Source organism: Acromyrmex echinatior, chromosome 9, assembly GCF_024713525.1.
Source record: "Acromyrmex echinatior isolate Ae372 chromosome 9, ASM2471352v2, whole genome shotgun sequence".
Classification (NCBI taxonomy): Eukaryota; Metazoa; Arthropoda; class Insecta; order Hymenoptera; family Formicidae; genus Acromyrmex; species Acromyrmex echinatior.
In genome coordinates this window covers 3,309,789-3,331,972 of record NC_141860.1, presented here as the reverse complement: position 1 = coordinate 3,331,972, position 22,184 = coordinate 3,309,789, and the positions used below count along the sequence as shown (strand labels likewise).

Genomic DNA, 22,184 nt, shown 5'->3' with positions numbered 1-22,184 from the left:
AGTTTTTTTTTTAAAAGATATTGTCCCAGAATCCAATCGGATATTCGGAAAATATCGGATTCAAAAAATTATCTTCCCGGATATTTGTCCGGATACTGGATATTCGATATTACACTCTTTTCGGATATTCGGTATCCGGTAATTTTACGATCCGATGTATCTCTACTTTTCATTAGTTTCAATTTAAGATATCAATCTATAAACTATTTACTTTTGATATTAAGGATTTATAATTTCACTTAAAAATAAATCTCCTTTTCTTATTATATTTGAAATCATTATGAAATAAAAATTTTAACGATTTTTTAATATTTTTTTATTAAGTTTTGAGACAGAGAGAGAGAGATTATTACCGTTATTTAAACTTTGATTCTATAATATTTAATCAATGTTTTTCTACATTTCTGATTAATGGATTGAACTATGAACATTGTTCACAGAGATACAAATTATGTACAAAACGTGTTCACAGAGATGCAAATTATGTACAAAACATCCTTTTAATTATTTTATTATTGAAATTATATACAAGTATAAAATATCACACTCACTAATATCAATTGTAAGAAGGTTTCACATTTAAAAAAATGTTATATATAATCAATATTATATATAATAAAAGAAATGTTAGATATAATCAATTATTCTAAATCATGGGACCAATTCGGCTTCCTCTTTTCCAGAAAACTTTGTATTCCTTCTTGAGCATCTTTCATTTTCAGATTATTTACCATTTTTTCAGTGCCGAGAGCATATGCTGTCGATATATCAAGAGTAATTTGTTCGTACAGGAATGTTTTACCAAAATGCACAACCGAGCGGCTCTTCATGTTAATTGCGTCTGTAATTCGACGAATTTCCTCGTCTGAAATCGAAGTTAAATATAACTTTAGCGCCGAGACACTATCGTATGTCTGGATAAGATTCGTGAAAATGTATACGTCATGATAAATGAATTGTGTAAATACGTTACTATTTTATTAAATAAAAAGTGAAAATAATATAAATATATTTATAATATTAATATGTTAATATATGTGTACTAGTATACGTTAACACTTTCCAATCGGAAACTTTAAAAGCCCAATATAATAAACTTAAATCTGTACAGCTATATTGCCAGAGACTCGTCATTAAAATAAGAATAAAACTATAAGATTTTGCTCTGTTACTCTAATATTAGTTCTTTAAAATTGGAGAAAATGTACTTGTTACAAGTCTAAATAGAAAAAAATGTCAAATTGAAAGCAGGAAATGTTAAAAACAGATAGTTTTAAAGTTAATTGCATGTATGTATATTCGAAAAAATTAATTAAATATAAATATTTTTACATAAAAAATAAAATAAATTAAATACTTTTACATAAAAAAAAATTAATTATATACTTTAAACTATATATAAAATAATTTCATATTTATAAATATTTTATAAAATATTTTTGAAAATATGAAAGATTTCTGCAAAATTTATTTTACAAATTAAATATCTATCTTTACCTTTTATATTTAAAACACTTAAAATACTACGAAAATAATTTATATTAATTTTTTCGTGTTTTTCCGTCGAAAATACGTAAATAATTTTATTTTTCTTTCAAAATAAAATAAAATTATTTATGTATTTTCGACGGAAAAACACGAAAAAATTAATATAAATTATTTTCGTAGTATTTTAAGTGTTTTAAATATAATAAAAGGTAGATATTTAATTTGTAAAATAAATTTTGTAGAAATCTTTTACATTTTAGATAAAACTAACTGGATCTGCAATCTGTTTAATCAATTTGAACTTCAAATATAAAAAGACGTGTCATTATATCAATGGCAATGGTTTTTTAAAATTTATAACTAATCAGCATTACATTGATAACATATTTACAGCTAGTTATAGCTATAAATTTTAAGAAATATACTTAGATCAATCAGTTAAACACACTTTATACAAAAATGTAACAATATTGTCAACAGTTGCGAATATGTTAATATATCATTCTCGGAAAAGTGTGTGTGTGTGTATGTGTGTGTTTTCTTATGAATTCTTAAAAAAAAGATAATAAAAAGAAGAAGATAATTATTTTCTGCCTCTTTACAAAAATAATTTCCAATAGTTTTTCTTTTTAAATAGCTTAACTTCTTAAAATACAATAATTTAAAATTAATTTACTATGTTTCGATTTAATTTTTGTATTACTTTTTCTAATCTTTCTCATTTTTTCGTTAGTGACTTACCGAGCTTGTCATTCGCCACAACTTTACTAACGAGACCGCATTCATAAGCTTCTTTGCCGGATATAGGAAATCCAGTAAACAGCATGTACATTGCGTTCTTCCTTGGCACATTGCGTACCAGTGGTATACCCGGTGTGGAGCAAAATATCCCGACATTCGCTCTGTGAAAGGCATTGAATAAAAAATAATAAGTAACATTTTCAATAATACTGAAATAATATAATCAATAATATATGATAAATAAAATTAATATGATTAATAAGATAATAATTATGTGACAATAAATCATGAAAAGTAAAATTTTGCGGGAGTACCCTGGAGTGGAGAACGAACTTCTTTCAGTGCACACCGCGATATCACACGCCGCAACTAATTGACAGCCGGCTGCTGCTGCCAAACCGTCCACCGCTGCGATTACTGGCACCGGACTCTGACTGATGGCCCGCATCAACTCCGAACAGATCTCAAACACATCCTTGTGAGACTTGGCGTTCGTAGCCGTCTAAACGATGTGAGCCGATGATACTTTTTTCTGTGCGATGAATATGAAGAGGAGCTCTTATGGAAGTGAGACCATAGCTACAAACCAGTTCCTTCAGATTGTGCCCGGCAGAAAACACCTTTCCTGGTTCAGACATCAGTACAATCGACCGGAGGTCCTTGTTGTCCTCATCTCTCTTGATCTCTGTCACCAAAGTTTTTAGCATCCCTAGCGATAAGGAGTTGCGGGAAGAAGAGTCGCACAAACGAATAGTTCTGACCTGATTGTGAAATAAAATTAATTGATCTTTTGAGTATCGAAAAAAAGATAATTGTAATTATTAATATAATTGCTGAATCGTAATTGTAACTAATAATAGAATTGAGATTGTAAGTTAGCAAAATTTGACAACAATTATTGTTAATATTGTAAATAAACAAAAATTTTTAATAATTTCTATAATATTGTGATAATTAAAATTTCAAGTGTTATATATATAAGCTTTTAAATTATCACAAATTTAATAAATACATAAATAATAAATAGAATTAGAATTAAATTATTTACACAGAATAAAAAAAATATAACTATAATGTCCATTTCTATTAGTGTAGGTTAACTTCAATCTCGATTTGCTTTTTTTATCTTTTTCTTGTTCTAAGAATGAGGAAAAGATAAAGAGTAAATTAAATCGAGATTAAATAAGTTAATTTACATTAATAGAAATGGGTATTAGAAAAGTAAAAATAAATAATATTTCTACCCCATTTTTTTCAGTTGTCTCCACATATTTCTTCTCGGTGGATAATGTTCTTGCGATATATCTTCCCTGCAATATTGAATAATATTATGGATTAACAATTTAAATTAATAATTATCACAAAACTAATTAGTGAGAACTCGGATTTTCGCGCGTTGTTTGAAATGTTCCCACAATTCCTTTATTTTCTCACAAACCAATCAGCATCGAGCATGTGCGAATAAAATAGTTCCGTGATGCGCACACAACATTGCAAAGTGCAACGTACATAATCGCGAATGATGATGTCGTACAAACATTATATAATTATGTAGTTTTCCATTAGATCAAACACATAATTGCAACATAAAATACCTGAGAAACGGTGAAGCCGTTTTTGGTAACGAATCTCGAGATAACTATCATTTCGTCACGACACTGCACTTTGTATAGTACAAGATTCTAGATAAGAAATTTAGGTTAGTTTAATGCGAGGTGTATCGCGTACTTTGAACTCGACAACACCGACTTATACTGTGACGTGAGACTTGCTTTCCAAGGCATAATAAACAGCGCTTATCGTTGGGCAAGGTCATAATACGATATGGATGACATACGTCATCATGAGCCCGCGAAATTTAAAAAGAATAAATCGATTTTTAAATCAAAGTTGTAATTTCTTTTAAACAAGTTCAGAAAATTTCGAATTTTCATAGAAAATGCATCATAATTATACCTAATGCAGTCAAAATAATGTAGATCGATCCCTCACCAAGAAATTTATTTTATTTACTTTTTATTTTACTTTTTCGAACATTTTTTTATGTTTTGGTATTGAAAAAAAGACGAAACAAGAAAATAAAATGTGCAAAATATAAGCAAAATGAAAAATCTTAATGAGTGCTTAACTAACAATCTCAGTAGATAATCTCAACATATATCAGTGATTAATTTATCAAAGCAATATCTGTGTAAGATACCATTTTATTAATATAATTATTATATATTATATAAATAAAATAAATTTTTTGTTGTTAATTATGGAAAAAAGATCATATTAGAAATTATGAATTATATAATTAAACATTCTTTTATAATAAAATAATTTAATAATAAAGTACCAATTGAATTAATTTTAGATATTATATTAATCGGAATTTGGTTGAAATCATGTGCATCTGCACATGTTTGACGCATGCATGGCGATCAGCTGATGCGTACAGAAAGCGCAATGTTCTCGGCTGTAGATCTCTTTGAATAACAGATGTCATCAGTGTTCAACATTTGAACACTGTAAATTCCAACTATAATAAGCTCCAACTCTCTGACTTCAGAAATAAGATAGATTAGAAAAATATATTAGAATAACATTGATATATCTTCAAAATTATTTCTGCTTGAGCTATATAGCTGTGTTCCTTTTTTTTATAAAAAATATTTATATTAAGATATTTATTAGATGTTTTTCTGCGAATACCCTGCATGTCTAACTCTTAATTTAATTTCTTAAAGTCTGTATAAAAACTTGTATATATAATATATTTTTCAATACAGAGATTTATGTTTTGTAGTTCAATTCTCATATGTCTTTTATATAAAAGAATTTATGCACAACAGAGTTTCTTTTATGCTAGGATTAAATTGAAAATATTGCGAGAGGCTTTTGAGAAATGCGATCCTGCCTTGAGCTTCATAGCTGTTCTCCAAGGAGGGATTGGCAACGGCGTTTCCATAACAACCAGTGTTTCCCCTAACGACGAACATGGCTGAAGCTGAGGGTAAGTAAGTGCGAGTGTGCATTGTCGCGCGGGTATATTTACGACGTGCGAGTGGCAAACAAAGTGAGAGATTCCCGGGCCGGTCCCACTTTCTCCGTAGCTTTTCCTGTTACCGTCGTCACCGTCGTTGTGGTCCGCTTCCGGTTCCTCGACGCGCTCGCTCCTCACGATCCCCGTCCATTCTAATTATAGGGTAAACAGCACACAGCCGTGGTCACCGATGCACAGTTACGAGAAATATCGCGGGGAAAGAAGCTATCGACCTCTATTTCGTAATAGAGGCTTTAAGAGGATTTTATGAGTGCACACGTGGAATGAATGCAAGGAAGATGCACATGGTAGATAATCATTATACTGTGCTTGTAGTCTTTTTTAATATCATTTATATCACAGCATGAATCTCCAATTGCTTTATTTTGTTAAATTTATTTCAATAGGCACTTAAAAGAAAAAAAATTAATAATAATATTGGCTTGATATATTTTTTTTTTCTCCTTTTCTTCTTATAATAATTCAATTTGTTTGTTGTGTTGCTTGCTGTATATAAGATAAGAGTTGTTGTGGTTACCGGTGTAGTTATGGAAGGAAGAAGTAACATTAGAGAAGCTTTTTCTCCGAGGGAAATCGCGAATTTTTATATACAGAGAAAAAAATAATCAGTAAAGTTTAATTTAAGACAGTTGTCTACTCTTCATCGTTATCTCAAATTGTGAGAAAATGTACAATAAAAATTCCTGCAAAATACATTAATATATTAATATTGCAAATATATTTCAATAAAATCACTTAAATCGATAGAATATCAATATGTAAAATATAAATTTGTAAAAACTCTTTTTTTGTTTCGTTAATTAATAAATAATCATATGTATTTGGAAATGCATAAAAATGAAATGAACTGTGACAAACTGTTAAATTAATAATAATATATATAGAAATATGAAATAACATTTAATTTCTCTCCGAAACAAGAAGATAATATTTGATATATTTTATAAATCTATTCTATATGATTACAAATGCTTTATTGAAAAATATTTCTATTTAAATATAATTTGCAAGAATTTTTATTGTGCCCTTCCTCTTTTCTGACGTCAATTTGAGATAGTAGATAGTGGTGAATAAATCTCAAATTATTTATTATTTATACTTTGAAGTACTTATATTCGCGGCAGCAATAAAAGAAGTAGAAATTTACCTTCCTATCAAAAGTGAAAATTTGTTTTCGAATAACAATAAAATTTAATGATATGCTATGATGATATGCTACGAATTTAATATTAAAAGATAATATTAAATTTAATATAAAATGTTAGATAACGGGAAGCAATATTTTCGATTATAATATAATTGTGTAATAGAAGATCAGAGACCATACGTTACGAAGTTGACTTCAGCAACGTTGATTTTGAAAGAAATTTCTAAAAGAATTTCTAGAAGAACGAGAACCATCGAATATTTTTCTTTGGCACCCCCACTTTACACTGTTTACCCACGTTAGTGCAGCCAAGGTGTACTAAAGAAAGAGGCGAGAAAAGGAGCGAGATTCGCTTCATGAGACGGCGAGTCGGGACCGAAAATAAACTTCCGTCGCGAAGATACTCGCGGTTATAACGATTGTAAGAGCGCCGCTCTTACAAGAGCCGGTCTGACCTCGCGACTCTCGCAAGTCGCGCGTTCTCTCAGTCGGTGTCTTGATGCGCTCGTAATCAGATGCTGTGCTGTGTCCCGAAGAGACTCGCGGACGGGGGCCCGTTCTACGACGAGGCCCTGTTCCACGACGGGATCTTGTTTCATGACGAGACCGATAACAGTCCACCACCATCGTCTATTCGTAAGATTCAAATCGAGCTGTTTCCCGAAGGTGAGCCCGCGTTTTTTAAACATTGCTTCTCAGGTATCATTATTTCTTGAATTACATTGAGTAATCGAATGTTGTTCGCGCGAACATTCGAATCTTTTAAACGATTGGACGATGAATTGTTGGGAAGGTACATACTCTATGTTTATCTGGCCTCTACTATTGGTTTCATAAAGTATGTTTTGCGATAAGACTAATGAATGCAAGTTAATCGCGTATAATTTAAAGAACGTTAATTAATGGATATTAAATATTTATAAATTAACGCGATCGATTCCTGTGAAAATTAACATGGTTCGATATTTTCGGAATTATGTTGAGTACTCTGTCGCTGTTGATATTATGTATTACATATTTAGAATATAAGTCTTTGTTTACATTTGTATAAATACCAGTTGACGTCCAAACTTACTTTCCAAATCAAAAGCCGAATAACTTCAATTACTACACGGCATCGCATTATTATCGGCATGTAATTATAACTTCTAAAAATTTGTTAATTTGTTTGAAAAATATTAGAATTTGCTACAATAATTGCATTACAAATTTGATTGTTTTAACATTTTATCTTTCTTCTCTTTTAAATAAATTGCACGGTAATTTATGAAGTGCTTTAAATTAACAGAACAACTTCAGTAGCTACGCACGGCTATCATTAATCATTATTGCCTCGTTCCTCGAAGAGCTACTTTGGATTTCCTTTTTATTTCACATTTAGTGTCGGTGAAAATATTTATTTTCCTGCTACTCGCACACATCTAAAAGCGGCTATAAGAATCGTAATAACACACCTCCGTCATGCATACTGATCAATTTGCACCGACTTAGCAATTGCATTAAGAGTCCCGTCGATCTTAGACGAGGGAAAAACGGCAATAGCTCTGACGTGAAAAAGCAAAAAAAAACCTTCACCGGTTTGTTTCCAACGCGCGCGACTCTGGAAGGAAAACGCAAACAGAATAGAAGCAATCGCGTTTGTGGGCGTCGCTAAAGCGGTTTCGACGCAATGAGATCATTTTAACAGCGCCTGTTTGTTGTTACGCATATGAATTGCCGAAGATCTCTCGCCGCTCGAGATTAGATTAAGAGATTAGAAAAAGTGCAGAAAATGGAAATTTAACAAAATAAGAAAAAGCTTTAAATGAAAATTAAGAATCATAAATAGAATTTGATGGAATGGGTGACATAATAGACTGCGAGGTAAAAGGATTTTATATACGTGTCATGAATAATATATAATGCGATCGTAATCCACGCATTGTACAATGACGTGAAACCTGCGTAGCAAACGAAGGCAAATACCTGCATTCTCTCGACGCATTTAAAAAGACGCGACTATCTTTCTCTTCGCATCGACATTGAAGAAACCTTCAGTATGAGATCAAATAATCTATTCGCTCGAATCTACGAAAAAAATAATGAATGAGGAAGGAATAAAAGATCGTTAACAACGAAATTATAAGCCTGTTTCTTTTTAATTGAACTTGCATTAAAAATTAGTTTCTCTTTTATTTTCTTTTTTTCCAACCTGAAGAGAAAAAAAGAAAATATGAACCATGCAAGAAGTTTAGCTGAAAGAGAGAGACACTTGTGTTTCTTTGCTTGAGAAAGAGGAAGAAGGGGAGAAGAGAAGAGAAGAGAAGAAAAGAGAAGAGAAGAGAAGAGAAAAAAAGAGAAGAGAAGAGAAGAGAAGAGAAGAGAAGAGAAGAGAAGAGAAGGAAGAGAAGAGAAGGATCTGAGGACGGAAGGAACGGATACTTTTGCGTGTGTTCGTGACGGATAGGGGACACGCGTGACTCTCGCAGCGAGACAACTCGAATCTCGGTGACGCCTAAAAAAGGAAGCTTGCTCACTCGAGAGGCGAGAGAGTCGAGTCTCGCGGGGGCGACCCCCTCGGCCTCTTCGATGTCCTCGACGTCCTCGTCGGTGCGACGCGGCGTGGCCGCGCGAGTCGGCGCCGCAGGTGCGTCCGCGCGATATACGCACCTGAGAATTGGTCGCTTAATAGAATTGAGAAAACGAGGAGTCTCTCTCGAAGCGAGGTTCGATCGGATAAAAGCCACGAAACTAACGAGTGCGCGATTAAAATCATTCGTGGTATTGCAGAAGTACATATCGTAGCCCTCGCGTCGCGAATCGATTCTTATTTTGAATTTATCGTTTATTCCGAATTTGCGAAAGTGCTGTTTGGGGTATTAGAAATAGATTCAGAAATAGGGGAACATTTCCGAATATTCTCCTCTCTTTTTTATAGAAAACAATGAAATAGGATTTTTAAGCAAACATGAAGATATGGAAATAAAAGTGAATAAAGCTTTATATGTACATATACACGTATATGTGGAAAATTTATTTACTTTTGCACTCTTGCGATGTGCTGGAAATGATTCGTTGCTTTCATTGGAACGGTGATGCAATATCAGATATTGCAAGAATCGATCTACTTGTCTCATTGAAATTTCCATAGGACAGGAAATGTAGGATTCGTGTCATCTTTAAAAATGAATGGCTTATTGAATAGAGGCGTTATCTCGCAATGCATATCTCATATTAATTAGGGCACTCTCGAAGTGTGTGATCTTGCAAGAAGAGAAGACTGTAGTTAGTCGTTGCGCAATACGGCGATCGAAGAAAGTGCAATTTGCAATTTAGATTCTCGACATTTCCAATCGCAGCACGTTTCATCGCGAGCTACGTAGTGTTTCCGAAGTCTTGCGTTTTTTTCGCGGGAAAGAAAGTGAGATTATCAAGGGAAAAGTAGAGCGTATATAACAAATGAATAGCTCATTTGCAAAAGTATTTAGTTATCTTTACTTGAAATTTTTTGGCGTTTTTGGCAAGAGCAAAAAACTTGTATAATTTTTCTTCTTCAAACTATTGAGACTTTTTTTGAAAAATAAAAAATCTATTGTTTTAATTAATATGGCATGAGAAATATTTTATTTATTAAAATACAATTTCTATTTATTAAAATACAACGCACTTGATTACTTTGCAGCTGCAGAGAAAGGATTTACCTCTTACAGAACCAAAATATTGATACAAAATTTTCAAGTATTTTATTGAATTAAATAGAATTTTTATGATATTAAAAAGCATTGCTATTATCCTGTTACGAATCATCACATTTAATTATTTATTGAAAAAGAACGATACTTTTTATGCTTTTATGTTTATGTTAAATTCAAATGAAAATAAAATATTAACATAGAAGCAACATTTTGTCAACAAAAAAATTAATAAGCATAGATTAGTCTGACTAAAAAGTAGATAATTGAATTTTCTTATAACGCGATCCACTTTTCTTTCTTGATTTTATAGAATTTAATCTGTAACTTTTTTTACACAATTGATTTTACAGTCTAAAATGTTCAATTCGAGATAAAAATCCTAAGAAGTTTAAAGATTCTATCTAAGAGACTATCTCATTTTTTTATTTACTGAATATAGTGGCTTTTACATTTCGACTCAAACATAATATATTATATACAAATGGAACATAATGAAAAAGGATTTTTTTTTAATGTACCTTTAAAGATCTGTTTATTTCGAGAAATGAAAATTAAAAATCCATTAAATACACTTAAAAAAATAATACTAATATATAATAAATACATACATACATAATAAATAATGTATTATCGTGTATAGAACAGTGTGAAATATATTTTTAGGGATGCATTTATTTAGAAAAATGAAAAAGTTGAACATTAGATTTTAAATTATATTTAATCAACCGAAGACAGACTGCGATGACGAGCACGTGTTTTGTACTCACACAAGATTTCGCCTTTAACGTATGTGCGCATATATGTTCTAAGTTTCGTTACGTCATGTGTACTGTCATATTTGGCGATCTCTCGATGTGTCGGTGAAAATATCGATTATCCGCGGATTCATGGCCTTTGTCAGAGCGATTAGCGATTAGTACGGGGTGAGTCAGATCGAATCTCCGTATTAGCGTGCCGGGGATAAATGTCACAGTATCACGTATACGGGACATTTAAAAAAAACAGGATGAAAGTGTAATATTTATTAATTTTTCAAAAAGTAAACATCAATCACGTTTACGTCGTATCAAAGACACAACGGGTTTGATCTCGGTTAATCGTTTGGCGACCAGGACCGGAGTTCGTGGTCTTGCTCATAATAAAAGAAAGAAAAAGAAAACATCTATACGTATATAGAACATCTACTATTATTACATGGAATTTAAATTGCGAAAGCCTACTAATTGTTGGACCGTGTAAATGGACGCAGATGCGCCGTCGCCGATCTTGTTTCCGTGCGCGATTTGCGCGCGGACCTTCACGTCGCAGTCTTTGGAGAAGCACACGAGGATATGTGAGCGCGCCGCCGCCAAAAAGCGCAAGCCCTTCGACTCGGCTAAGCAGAGAATCCAAGGTACTGAGTTGGCTGAATTCCAGCCTAAGCAGGAGATCCGGCGACATCAGCAGGACGAGAGGTCCAGGTCCACCTGGAAGAAGACTCACGACGACTTCCTGCGGACGATTCGTGAGGCACGCGGCGATGTTGTGAGTTCTTTTGCGATCTTCTTGTGTGTTAAGGATGTATCAGGTGTATGGTCTCCGTAAAAAGTGACTAGATTTGCAAATTTATATTTTTTTATATAAAAGTTAATATTATATACATATATGAAACAGTTATTGTATTACTTTCAAATAACAATTATATAGAAAAATCTATAATTTTTTTCATTTTGTTAAAAAATACGTGTACATCCTTAATTGCTTTGGAAAGAGTCCTTCCTTTCTCGTAACTAAATTTTAAACAATGTATTAAATAATTTTTTAAACGGATTACATCAAAGTGGAAAGTGAAATAGAAAGAAATAATTCTCACATCAAAAATAAGAAATTTCGTTTTCACTTTGTTCAATTTATATTGAAGAAAATATAGCTTTTATTTCTATATCTTTTATTCATAATTAAATTCTTACATCTCCAAAATTTATTCTTCCAGATGGATTCGCGCAACCAATGCAATTCGCTGATCTCGTCGGGTGCACCAACACGCGCCAACGAGAAGGGCACATGCCCAACGTGTAACCGACAGTTCGGTATCAAAGCCTATGATCGTCATGTGGCTTGGTGCAAAGACAGAGTTATCCGAATGCCGGTGAGTCCGGCGACCAATCTGGCAAAGGAACGATTAGAGGCACGTATGAGGTACAGGGCACCGACTTTGAAAAACCGTCGAGCTATCAATCGTGAAAAATACAGCCCAGGCTCGGCAGCGAACCAGGCTGCCAAGGTTTCATTGTCATCACCGGCGCTCGTTAAACCAAAGGAGACTATATCGAGTGTCAGTTGCAATCGAGAGAGTCCTGTCAAGCAGAAACCTGCTATTATGTAAGTCAAATTCTCAAGCTTTTCTCACTAACGAATTGAGTCTCCTTATGTTCTCTGTAGAAAAAAGTAAATTGTAATAATTGTTTGATAATATAGTGCAATAAATAAAAAGTAATGAAGTTTTTCAGTGAGTTGCTCAGAAATTTGAAGAAATGAGAATTACTTATTTTTTTATTCACTTTTAATTTATTATCTTAAAAAAGGTGTTTTCAGAAAAAAGAAAAAAGAAGAAAAAAAGTTCGTAGGTTTATTGCTTGGATTTAATCTTTTTTTTCTTTAATATTTTTAAATATTGCATCTATACTTCTTTTTTCCTAATATTTCTAGTATCCGCCTTTTATGCAATAGCTTCTAGTTTACAATATATTGCATATAAACATTTCTGATTTATTTTAGACCTGGTAACCTGGTAGTTATTTAACGATATATACTTATACTTTTTACAGGAGACGTCCTGGACAACTCAAGGACTCCCCTCCTTCATCCGGACCTATAAAGTCACGCCTTGCCGATCGTATGAATAGGTGAGATTTTTTGTGATTAATTTCTTTTTGATTAATTTGAAAAATGAACTCTGTGGATTATGTGTGTATGAGATAAAATAAGTATAGAATGTAGGATAGATTTTAATATTCCGCCCATGAGGAGAAGGAAAGAGGATAAGGCTGCTTAAAAGCATTCTGTAATTAATTTTGATTAACATTAATAGAGATAATTTAATATATAAAAATATTTGAATTTAATTTCATAACAAAATTACTTAAAATAATTGATTAAAATAAGTATACATTTTTAAATATTTTCTCAGCAATTATCTATTTTATAAAATTGTTTTTTATTTAACCCTGACAACCTTCTCCTGATGATTATATTAGTCACATGCCCTTGATCCTGCTTCCATCTCCTCAGGCCACTGGAAGATCATGACTGTCCACTGACATCAACATCTTGCCGATCTCTCCATCCTGTGATACCTTCCCGTCATTCACCCCACTTACCTGTACCTCCTACGAGATCCAAGATTAACGATTTGGTTTCTTCTAACGAAATTATATCGCCAATTACTTCATCCAGAAAAAGGTTTAATCAAAACGAAACGATCTCCCAACGTATTCCAAATGATGATACGAGAAATCGAGAAACCTATTCTGCCAGAATACAAAATATCGTTTCCGCTAGAAGTCAAGGTCATCCGAGAATCAACAATGTTGCCGTGAACGATAAGACTCTAGGAATCACTGTACAGCCTTGTAGGATACATATGAACATGCAAAAAGACGATCAGTTAGTGACGTGGAAGCAGATTAGTCGTAAGAAAGATAATTTTCAGGCTGACGATCCAATTATTAATCATAATTTCTCGCGAGAATACCAATTGCTCGATCTCGATCAGTTACGTAATCGAGAAAATCAAAATAAAGATAAGACAGAGGGAGATTTATCAATTATAGCAAATAATTTTATTCAAACCCATAAAGACTGCAAGGTTGATAAAGTAAAGAACGATGACATTACATGGTTCAGCGGTATCCAGAATCTGAATCAAACATATTTGATAAAAGACTCGGAGGATATTGAGTCATCGAAGATTTTTTATAGCAAGTGGAAGCCGATTAAGCACAGTCCTCGCGTGGAATTTTATTTAAAAGATAAGGAAGAAATCTGCGAATTTGATAAAAAAGAATCGGAAAAGAAAACTGTAGCAAACAACTTGAAACACAGAAAAGACGAAGTCTGCAAATTTTATCAAAAGAAATCGAAAAGGGAAACTATTGCGAATGACTTGAAAGATAGGGAAGACGAAATCTGCGAAATCGATCAAAAAAAATCGGAAAGAGAAATCGTAGCGGACGTTTTGAAAGATAGGGAAGATGAAATCTGTGAATTTGATAAAAAAAAATCGGAAAGGAAAATCGTAGCAAACAACTTGAAACATAGAGAAAACGAAGTCTGCAAAGTTGCTCAAAAAAAATCGGAAAGGGAAATTATAGCGAATGACTTGATAGATAGGGAAAACGAAATCTGCGAATTCGATCAAAGGAAATCGGAAAAGGAAATCGTAGCGGACAATTTGAAAGATAGGGAAGATGAAATCTGCAAATTTGATCAAAAGAAATCAAAAAGGGAAACTATTGCGAATGATTTGAAAGATAGGGAAAATGAAATCTGCGAATTCGATCAAAGGAAATTGGAAAGGGAAATTGTAGCGGATTTGAAAGATAGGGAAGATGAAATTTGCAAATTCGATCAAAAAAAATCGAAAAGAAAGATTATAGCAAACGACGAAAAAATTAAGATTGAAGAAGTGAAAGAATGCATTAAAAATAAAGAAGATGATAAGATTACAATAGATCGTAAAGTAGAGGAACTGAAAACAAATAATAAAAGTATTAAAAATATTCGGAAAATCAATAGTGAAAAAATTGAAGTGGTAGCACATACAATGGAGAAACTTAATATAAATAGTATTGAGGAAAATAAGCGAATAGGAAGCTATGAAGAGACTGAAGTTACAGAAAATAATATTGAGAAAATAGAAATAAATATCAGTGTAAGAGAAGGTATAAAAGAAACTGAAAAAATAAATGGCACAGACATTGCAGAATTGAATAAACTAAATGTTCATAAAGAAAATAAAAAGGATCGACAAATAATAATGAATGAAATAATTACTGAAAGTATGAAATATACCAAAGAAATTGAGCAAAATTTATCCGAATCTGATCAACTAATTAAATCTTCTTTATTTGATGTAGTACATTCAACTGCGTCAAATGTATCGAAGAAAAAGAATTTTATTGATCAGAGTCAAGATTGTCTGAACTCTAAAGATGAAGTACAACAATGTGAAAATAATACACGTTGCAATAATTCACTTGAATTAAAAAAAAGTATAGCAACTTTTACATGTGATCAACGTAAGATTAATGAAATAACATCTTTAAATACTAGCAATAATCAAACTGATTGTAATTCGACTCCCGAAAATGAAATGTCAGCGCGTCAAAGCCATAAGTGTCGCAATTCATTGGATTTAACAGAAAATATCAAAGAAGTATCATTTTCTGTATCCTCTCCAATTCTTACCCCGGAAAAAAATTGTACAAGAAATGTTGAAGAAATTAAAATAGATGAAGAAAGATATGAAAATAGTTTAATCAATATCTGTAATAAAAAGTCTAAGGGAAATTCAAAGAAATTAAAGCGTGAAGTATATTCTCTTCCACAAAATTCGGAAATTGCTGCTGATAATTACTTAAATGCATCTACGAATAACATATCTTTGCATGTAAAAAACAACAGACAATTTCAAGAAAAAGATTTCAGGTCTGATAACATTGGAAATATCGAGAATAACACAAAAAATGGAAAACTAGATTTCAACACAGATTCAGACAACAGCTGTTCGAACGATAAATCAAGCCTTCTTGGCCGTTCAATCATTAAAACGGAAATTACGACAGGTGAAGGTTTGCGCAAGAAGAATGTAGACAGCGAATTCGATTATGGCAGCGATAACACTGTGCTTGTTGAGGAATACAATAGACGAGGTGCTGATGGTTTAGGGTCATCAGTCACGTTGACGGACTACGCGGAGGAGCAGTCACGGCGTCGTGATAGCGAAATTTTCTTGAACGCGGACGTGAATTTTCCAAAACGTGCTTGTGGCGCGGCTAAAAGAGCTTCGCGAGAGCAATCAGTCAATTCCATTGAAATGAAGCACAGAATCAGGGAAAGCATGAATCTTTTTCGTGGCAGTACTGATTCCTTGATATCCTCAGTCGAATTCGTAGAGCTCACAAGTATCAGACGACCTAAAGCGAATTGCACTTACGAACAAGAGACCATTGAGGTAATCAGACCGAACAGGCGGCACAAAGTATTTAAGAATTTACCTGATATAAAGGACGACGCGGCGGAGACGAAGGAAGATTCTGAGGGATCGTACTGGGAGAAAACTTCTAAGATCTCACGGAGCAGATTAACTAGTCTCTATCCTACGTGTCATACGGAATACAAGCTTACTAAAAGAAATCCTAGAGTCCGTATTCTTCCTCCTGTTCTGAATCCATTCTTAATCAACGGAAGGTAGAGATAATAAAAGTAGTGGAAACTTATAGTATTATAAGTAGAATTGTCGATTTTAATATTATTCTTTATTATATGTTAATATTATTTACTATAGAACATTAGAGTATTTAATTAATATAGATTTATATTTAGAAAAGCACATAATTTTCATATAAATTAACTATTTAACTAGCTTAAAATAATGCAATGTTGATTTTAAATTGGTTATAAGTCATGTTATAGTAATATTAATATTTAAGTAGTAATAAGTTTGTGCAAATTGCAATTTAATTGGTAAAAGAATCTATACCGCATTGCCAATCGCACTGTAAGTAGTAGAATTGTTTCTTTAGAATTGTTTCTATTTCTCATATTATTGCATATCTTTGTGTATTCTAGTAAGACAGCCGTTAGGTAGTTAATACGTTAACATTATAGGAAAATTGAATTGGAGACACGTCCCGCTTGGTGCAATTATGTACGCAGAAGGCCAGACTTTAATCTCGTGCTTAAGGCTAGAACGTAAGTTCCAGGACGTGGGACCAGTGTGGGGAAGGAGCAGGGCATAATAGATGAAGAGCAGACTTTCAAAATGTGACTTCTAAAATTTCATTTTTTTTTTTAGTTTTAGAGATGGCGTAGTGTTTAGTTGAATGACTTATATTATAAGCTACTCTGAGATGTTCATAAAGCATTTTTTTATCGTTAATTTACATATTGAAAAAACATAGACATTTCGAAGTGCATTATATTTTTTAACTGGAAACAAACAAAATGCATTTGTTTAATATTTCACATCTTACTGATTGACGTATTGTTATTTATTTTCTATAAAGTATAGTAGTTTTCTTGTATGCGTTGTTTTTCATTTTTTGAAAATTACAAATTTTGGACAAAACACCTTTTGAAAGTCTGCTCCTCAAATATTTTATTTTATCTTATTGATGTTCATTGCTCATTATTATATATTCTAGTCTAGTTCAGCACATTATAAAATAGTATAAAAGATAGAATTGATTTTAAAAACCATGCAATATTGGCTTTTTGCGGAATTTAGAGAATCAATTTTTCTTGATCAAAAAAAAATATATACATATATCTCGAATTATTATTTTTCATAACTTTGCAAATTTCAACATTCAACATCTTAATAATTAACTCCTGAATTAAAATTTTGTTACACATAATGAAATCGATTTTATATAAAATATTAAAATAAGAACGTTCTATTTATTTTGCTTTTTATTTCCCACGACTCGCAGTCGATGTATCAAACTAACTCAAGAGAAATTGATTCTAAATTTCTCAAAGAATTATTTATGTCTAGCAAATATAGATTGTATAACGTTGTACACTATGCGCGTACGAGCTTGCATGCACGTTTGTCTGAAGAATCGATCGATTGGCACACATACAGCTGATCTGCAATAGAATAGCATTATTTTTAATTGCCTTACAGGCAAAACATACTCTGTCATCATCTATATTGCGCGCACTATGTTTGTTCACTATGTTCATATTCACCGTTTTATGCAAGAAAGCTTCTAGCAATGAAGTAGAATCAAAGGTTGTACTAAACAAATTCTAATTTCAGCGGCATTTGCAAGGACTACGATCCCTTTCTGCTGGCCGAACAGCAGATGAATGACCTACTGTCGGACACGAGTGATCAGTCTATGACGGGGAGTCCCAAAGTCCAGCAAACTCGTGATACCCTTTATCCTCTCTCGCACTCCTCCGCCTTTGTAAAATATCCTCCTACCGACAAGAGATCGTCCCTTATAGCCCCACCTACTGAATTCGATGACCTTTTATCCAATTTTTCAAGTGACTCCACCGAAACCAATTCTATTTCGCGCGAGGTCTTCTTGAAGCCTAATCTCACGGGCAAAGATGCGACAGATTCCGCGACCTCAAAACCTGTTAGAGAATTGGGCAGACGAGTTATTATCGATAAATCGAAAGCACTGGGCGTCGACGAGCGTCGCGGTGTCGTCAGCGCGGATAGGCCGCGTAAAATCTTTGACAAAGACACGCTGAGGAATACAGGATCATTAATCAACCGGTCCAACTCGATCCGAGCCTCGTCCGCGCCCAGAATCAACTCGGGTTCCGACAGAAAGACCTTAGGCGATATAAGAAAGGGTTCCAAGAAAGTTGAGAGTCAGAGATCGTCTGATCAGAGTCTCAATCAAAGAAACAATAATTACTCGTCCCTATCCGGCAGTAACCTCAGTCTCAATTCGATCATCTCCTCCTCGGAGCTAGATGTTAAGCGATCGAACTCGATGTTTGACGAGTTGATGACATCCTTCGAGGAGGATACGTTTCCCGGATTAAAATCCTTCCTCAATAATGAATCCTTCGACCTGTCCAGCCCCGGCGGCGACAGACAACGAAATGGCAGCCTGATCAGCGACGAGGAACTATCCTCTCCCGACAGCTACAAGCCACAAGATCATAGCAAGCTCAGTAATGACTCCGCCTACAGCAGGTTGGTAAAAACTTTAAAGTGACTGTTTGTATACTTCATCGTTCGCTTTCATTGATTAATCAATTACCAATTAAATAAAAGATAAATCTTAGAATTATAGTAATACAATTATTGTAAAAAAATTTTAGTCTTTCTGTAAAAAATTTTTACTCTTTTTTACAAAAACTAAATTTATTATCTCTAAATTTATTAAGTAATGTTTTTATTAATTTTTATCTGAAATTAATCTTATATTAATGGAGAAAATTTCATTTAATGAAATATGAAGATTTCTACAAGTCCAAAAATTCTGTCATTTGCTTTTTGATAATTGTAAGTTTTAATCATCGTTCATTTACATTCGCGTTCTTGCTTCAAACTCAATTTGATTTGTACCCTCCAGTTTAAATCGCAAATATTCGCATCATGGACGCAGCACCAACGACGTGATCGACCGTCTCGACGAGGACGTGCCCGGAAATGGGACATCACCGATTCAAACGATGACCAAGTGCAAGATGTCCAAGTTCTGTCACGAATGTGGTCAGCGATTTCCAGAAACCGCCAAGTTTTGCTGCGAGTGTGGCGTTAAAAGGCTTGCGTTGTGAAACATAACATTGTTTTTCGAGAGTCGTTGCTATCACATTGTATTTTGATATTCGAACTAAAGAAAAAATATGACCAGAAAGATATTCTCTGGATAAAAGTGTACATTCTAATTCTCTGGCTGAAAGTGTACATTCTAATTTTTTTATTTCAAAAAAGATTTTCTCGAGATCAAGAATATATTTTCCGAAGAGAAGATACGCTATAATTTAGAATTTCAAAAATATTTTGCAAGATCGAGTCTATTTTAAAAATATTCTCTGATATGGCGATGGATTATACTGCCTTATCGCGATAATATATAGAGCACTACACAATTCAAACAGCTTTTATAAATTTTAGAATTTCGAGAGTAACTTTTACGAAACAGCATTTTTATATCTCACCGGAGAAGAATTTTTTTTAATTTACTTTAGCTCGCTTTGTAAACAATGCGTTGATTTGTTCGCTATGTTTGAGTAGTCTAGTGATATATTTGATAAACGTTTTTGTCACACATGATATACATATATATAAACCGAGAGTCGCTGAGCGATTGTCAAGTCCATGTCTTTTCTACAAATTCACGAGTGCTACTTTTTGATAAGCTTTTTATACAAGTGAAAAGAATCGTGCAAGTATATTTCCTCTTAAAAATAGGAGAATCAATATTAATATATCTCGTAAAAGTGTGAATATGATTTTTTAAAATTATTATATATTTAGTTTAATCCATTTTAACTCTAGTGAGAGGCGAATCACGAATTAAAAAACACAGATTGTTATTTGGAATTAAAATATATTAAAGTAAATTCTTCTTTTTGTTTTATATTCGACATTTATTTATATACTTCTCTAAGTGACTTAGATGTTAAGATACCCTTCAATTTTTAATTTTAAATATTTAATTCTGCGAAAACGTATTCTGGTGAAAATGTGTACAAATGTAAGTCAAATGTAAGGAGAGAGTAACAAAAGAAAATTAAGATAACGAAATATGAAAGAAGCGTTTTACATCTCAATTTTCCTCTTAAAAGTTTCGTTTACGCTTTTATCACTTTCTCACATTCGACTTACACTTCAATTTTTATTTTCGCCAAAAGATTTCTACCAAGAAATTTCTACTAACTTAATTCGCCTAATCTTCATAAGATTCTTATATCTAATATCATGTAACAAGGTTGAACATAAAATAAGATTAGAAAATCGCTAGTGATTAGATCAGTCGTGCCGATATAAGCATTGTGCTCGCTCAATGAATATGTGTCGCTAACGAATAATGAAATGCAAAGTGTCGATATGACAATACATGTAGGAGGTAAACCATCAATCTTAACAAAGACAGACTTAATCGTGTCTTGTGAGAGAAGATTAATTATATGTAAATTAAATATGTACTATTATAGAAATACACACATAAATTTTACGAAATGATAGCCTTTCGTATTTATTCTTTAATAATTAATGCAATAAGAAAAGATTATTTATTACAAATATGTTCAAAATATGAATTAAATGTCCCAGAAAATATAAAGAATTTGTTTCGAATCTATAGGTAAAAGAAGATGTACAGAATTTGATAAACGTGTCTTAAGATAATAAAATAAAAATGGAAATCCTTGAATTTCCACTGGCAAGGATATGGATTTTTAAATTCAAGAATAAGTTGTCGATTTTTTTATAAATTTTGTCATACATTTTATTTTTTAAATATTAGAAAGAAATAAGGAGTTATTTTTTCAATGTTCTGAAAATGTGAAAAAATAGATTAATAAGATTTTACAAACCGTGCTAATTAAAGATTACTGTAACGATTCTAACAAGAGTGATTCGTCAAATTTATTAGCTCTCTGGTGTTCGTAACGTATACCAAAGAGTAACAATGCGATAAGCGTTTGACAAAACTGATTCGACGTCTAACTTAGAATACATTTTGAATTAATTGTATGGATACGATAGACATAAATCATGTACGTTCTAAACTGTATTTTTACAAGTGCAATAAATTGCGATGCTTATACAAATTCAACAGATCCAGTTCCACGAGTTTTTTTAAAGGAAACTTTGAATCGCAATCCTTAACTGCAACCCTTTTTATCTTTCCTTAAAGTTTACGCCAGAAAATTACTTATAAATCACATGCGTATGATTAGTTTGTGCGATAAAAATATTTAAATTTTTTTCATTTGTTTTATTATTTGACAAATGAAGCTTTATCAGTCATGACAGTTATTGACAGTTGTTAAAGAGCATTTGAACCTAACAAATATTTATCAAGATGCTGCATCGATCGGTCAGACGACTAATACAAACGAGCGGAATATTAGTAAGATTTTATACTGATACTAATTGTATGTTATTGGTTAATTTGAAATAAATAGCAATTTTTTTCCTAGAAATTCGTGAGACAATCTCGCGCAACAATTATAAATTCGCGAAGCTTTCATGTAAATGTTAGTCCAGGAGAAAAAGCAAAATGCAACGTGGAAGAAAACGGTAGTGTAAGTACATTTTATTAAAATTATTTAATCAAAATCTTTATAAATAATCAAATATTTTATAAAAATTAAAACGAAAAATAAACTTTTACTCTCT

General features: G+C 32.4%; 2 protein-coding genes across 6 annotated transcripts; one reads left to right on the top strand and one right to left on the bottom strand.

Moving 5' to 3' along the window:
• Window positions 1-495: 495 nt before the first annotated feature.
• LOC105151237 (enoyl-CoA hydratase domain-containing protein 3, mitochondrial) lies at window positions 496-4,017 on the bottom strand. The gene is made up of 6 exons (XM_087409192.1): window positions 3,825-4,017; window positions 3,474-3,539; window positions 2,817-2,990; window positions 2,544-2,731; window positions 2,230-2,390; window positions 496-865 (listed from the first exon to the last, which is right to left on the bottom strand). Exons 1-6 carry the CDS (start codon window positions 3,873-3,875, stop codon window positions 642-644), a joined length of 864 nt encoding a protein of 287 aa, XP_087265318.1. The 5' UTR covers window positions 3,876-4,017; the 3' UTR covers window positions 496-641.
• Window positions 4,018-5,134: 1,117 nt separating this feature from the next.
• Window positions 5,135-21,622, top strand: LOC105151225 (uncharacterized). Of its 5 annotated transcripts, none has more exons than XM_087409355.1 (7): window positions 5,135-5,227; window positions 11,349-11,623; window positions 12,072-12,460; window positions 12,907-12,984; window positions 16,970-17,053; window positions 18,126-19,025; window positions 19,408-21,622. In XM_087409355.1, the coding sequence occupies exons 1-7, from the start codon at window positions 5,212-5,214 to the stop codon at window positions 19,610-19,612; spliced, it is 1,947 nt and encodes a 648-aa protein (XP_087265481.1). In that variant the 5' UTR covers window positions 5,135-5,211; the 3' UTR covers window positions 19,613-21,622. The 5 variants fall into 5 exon arrangements, with proteins under 5 accessions (XP_087265481.1, XP_087265480.1, XP_011063110.1 ...); XM_087409354.1 differs by having other exon boundaries at window positions 5,182-7,091; window positions 19,441-21,622; XM_011064806.2 differs by having other exon boundaries at window positions 5,184-7,091.
• The last annotated feature ends 562 nt before the right edge of the window (window positions 21,623-22,184 follow it).

Bases quoted from the DNA above. Each gene is read 5' to 3' on its own strand.
- LOC105151237 (XM_087409192.1), bottom strand. From the start codon at position 3,875: ATGATAGTTATCTCGAGATTCGTTACCAAAAACGGCTTCACCGTTTCT. The intron at 2,732-2,816 runs GTTTGTAGCTAT...CACATCGTTTAG, and splicing joins GGCACAATCTGAAGGAACTG to ACGGCTACGAACGCCAAGTC. The intron at 2,391-2,543 runs GTACTCCCGCAA...TGCCTTTCACAG, and splicing joins AGTTCGTTCTCCACTCCAGG to AGCGAATGTCGGGATATTTT.
- LOC105151225 (XM_011064806.2), top strand. From the start codon at position 6,941: ATGCTGTGCTGTGTCCCGAAGAGACTCGCGGACGGGGGCCCGTTCTAC. The intron at 7,092-11,348 runs GTGAGCCCGCGT...AAATGGACGCAG, and splicing joins AATCGAGCTGTTTCCCGAAG to ATGCGCCGTCGCCGATCTTG. The intron at 12,461-12,906 runs GTAAGTCAAATT...TACTTTTTACAG, and splicing joins AAGCAGAAACCTGCTATTAT to GAGACGTCCTGGACAACTCA.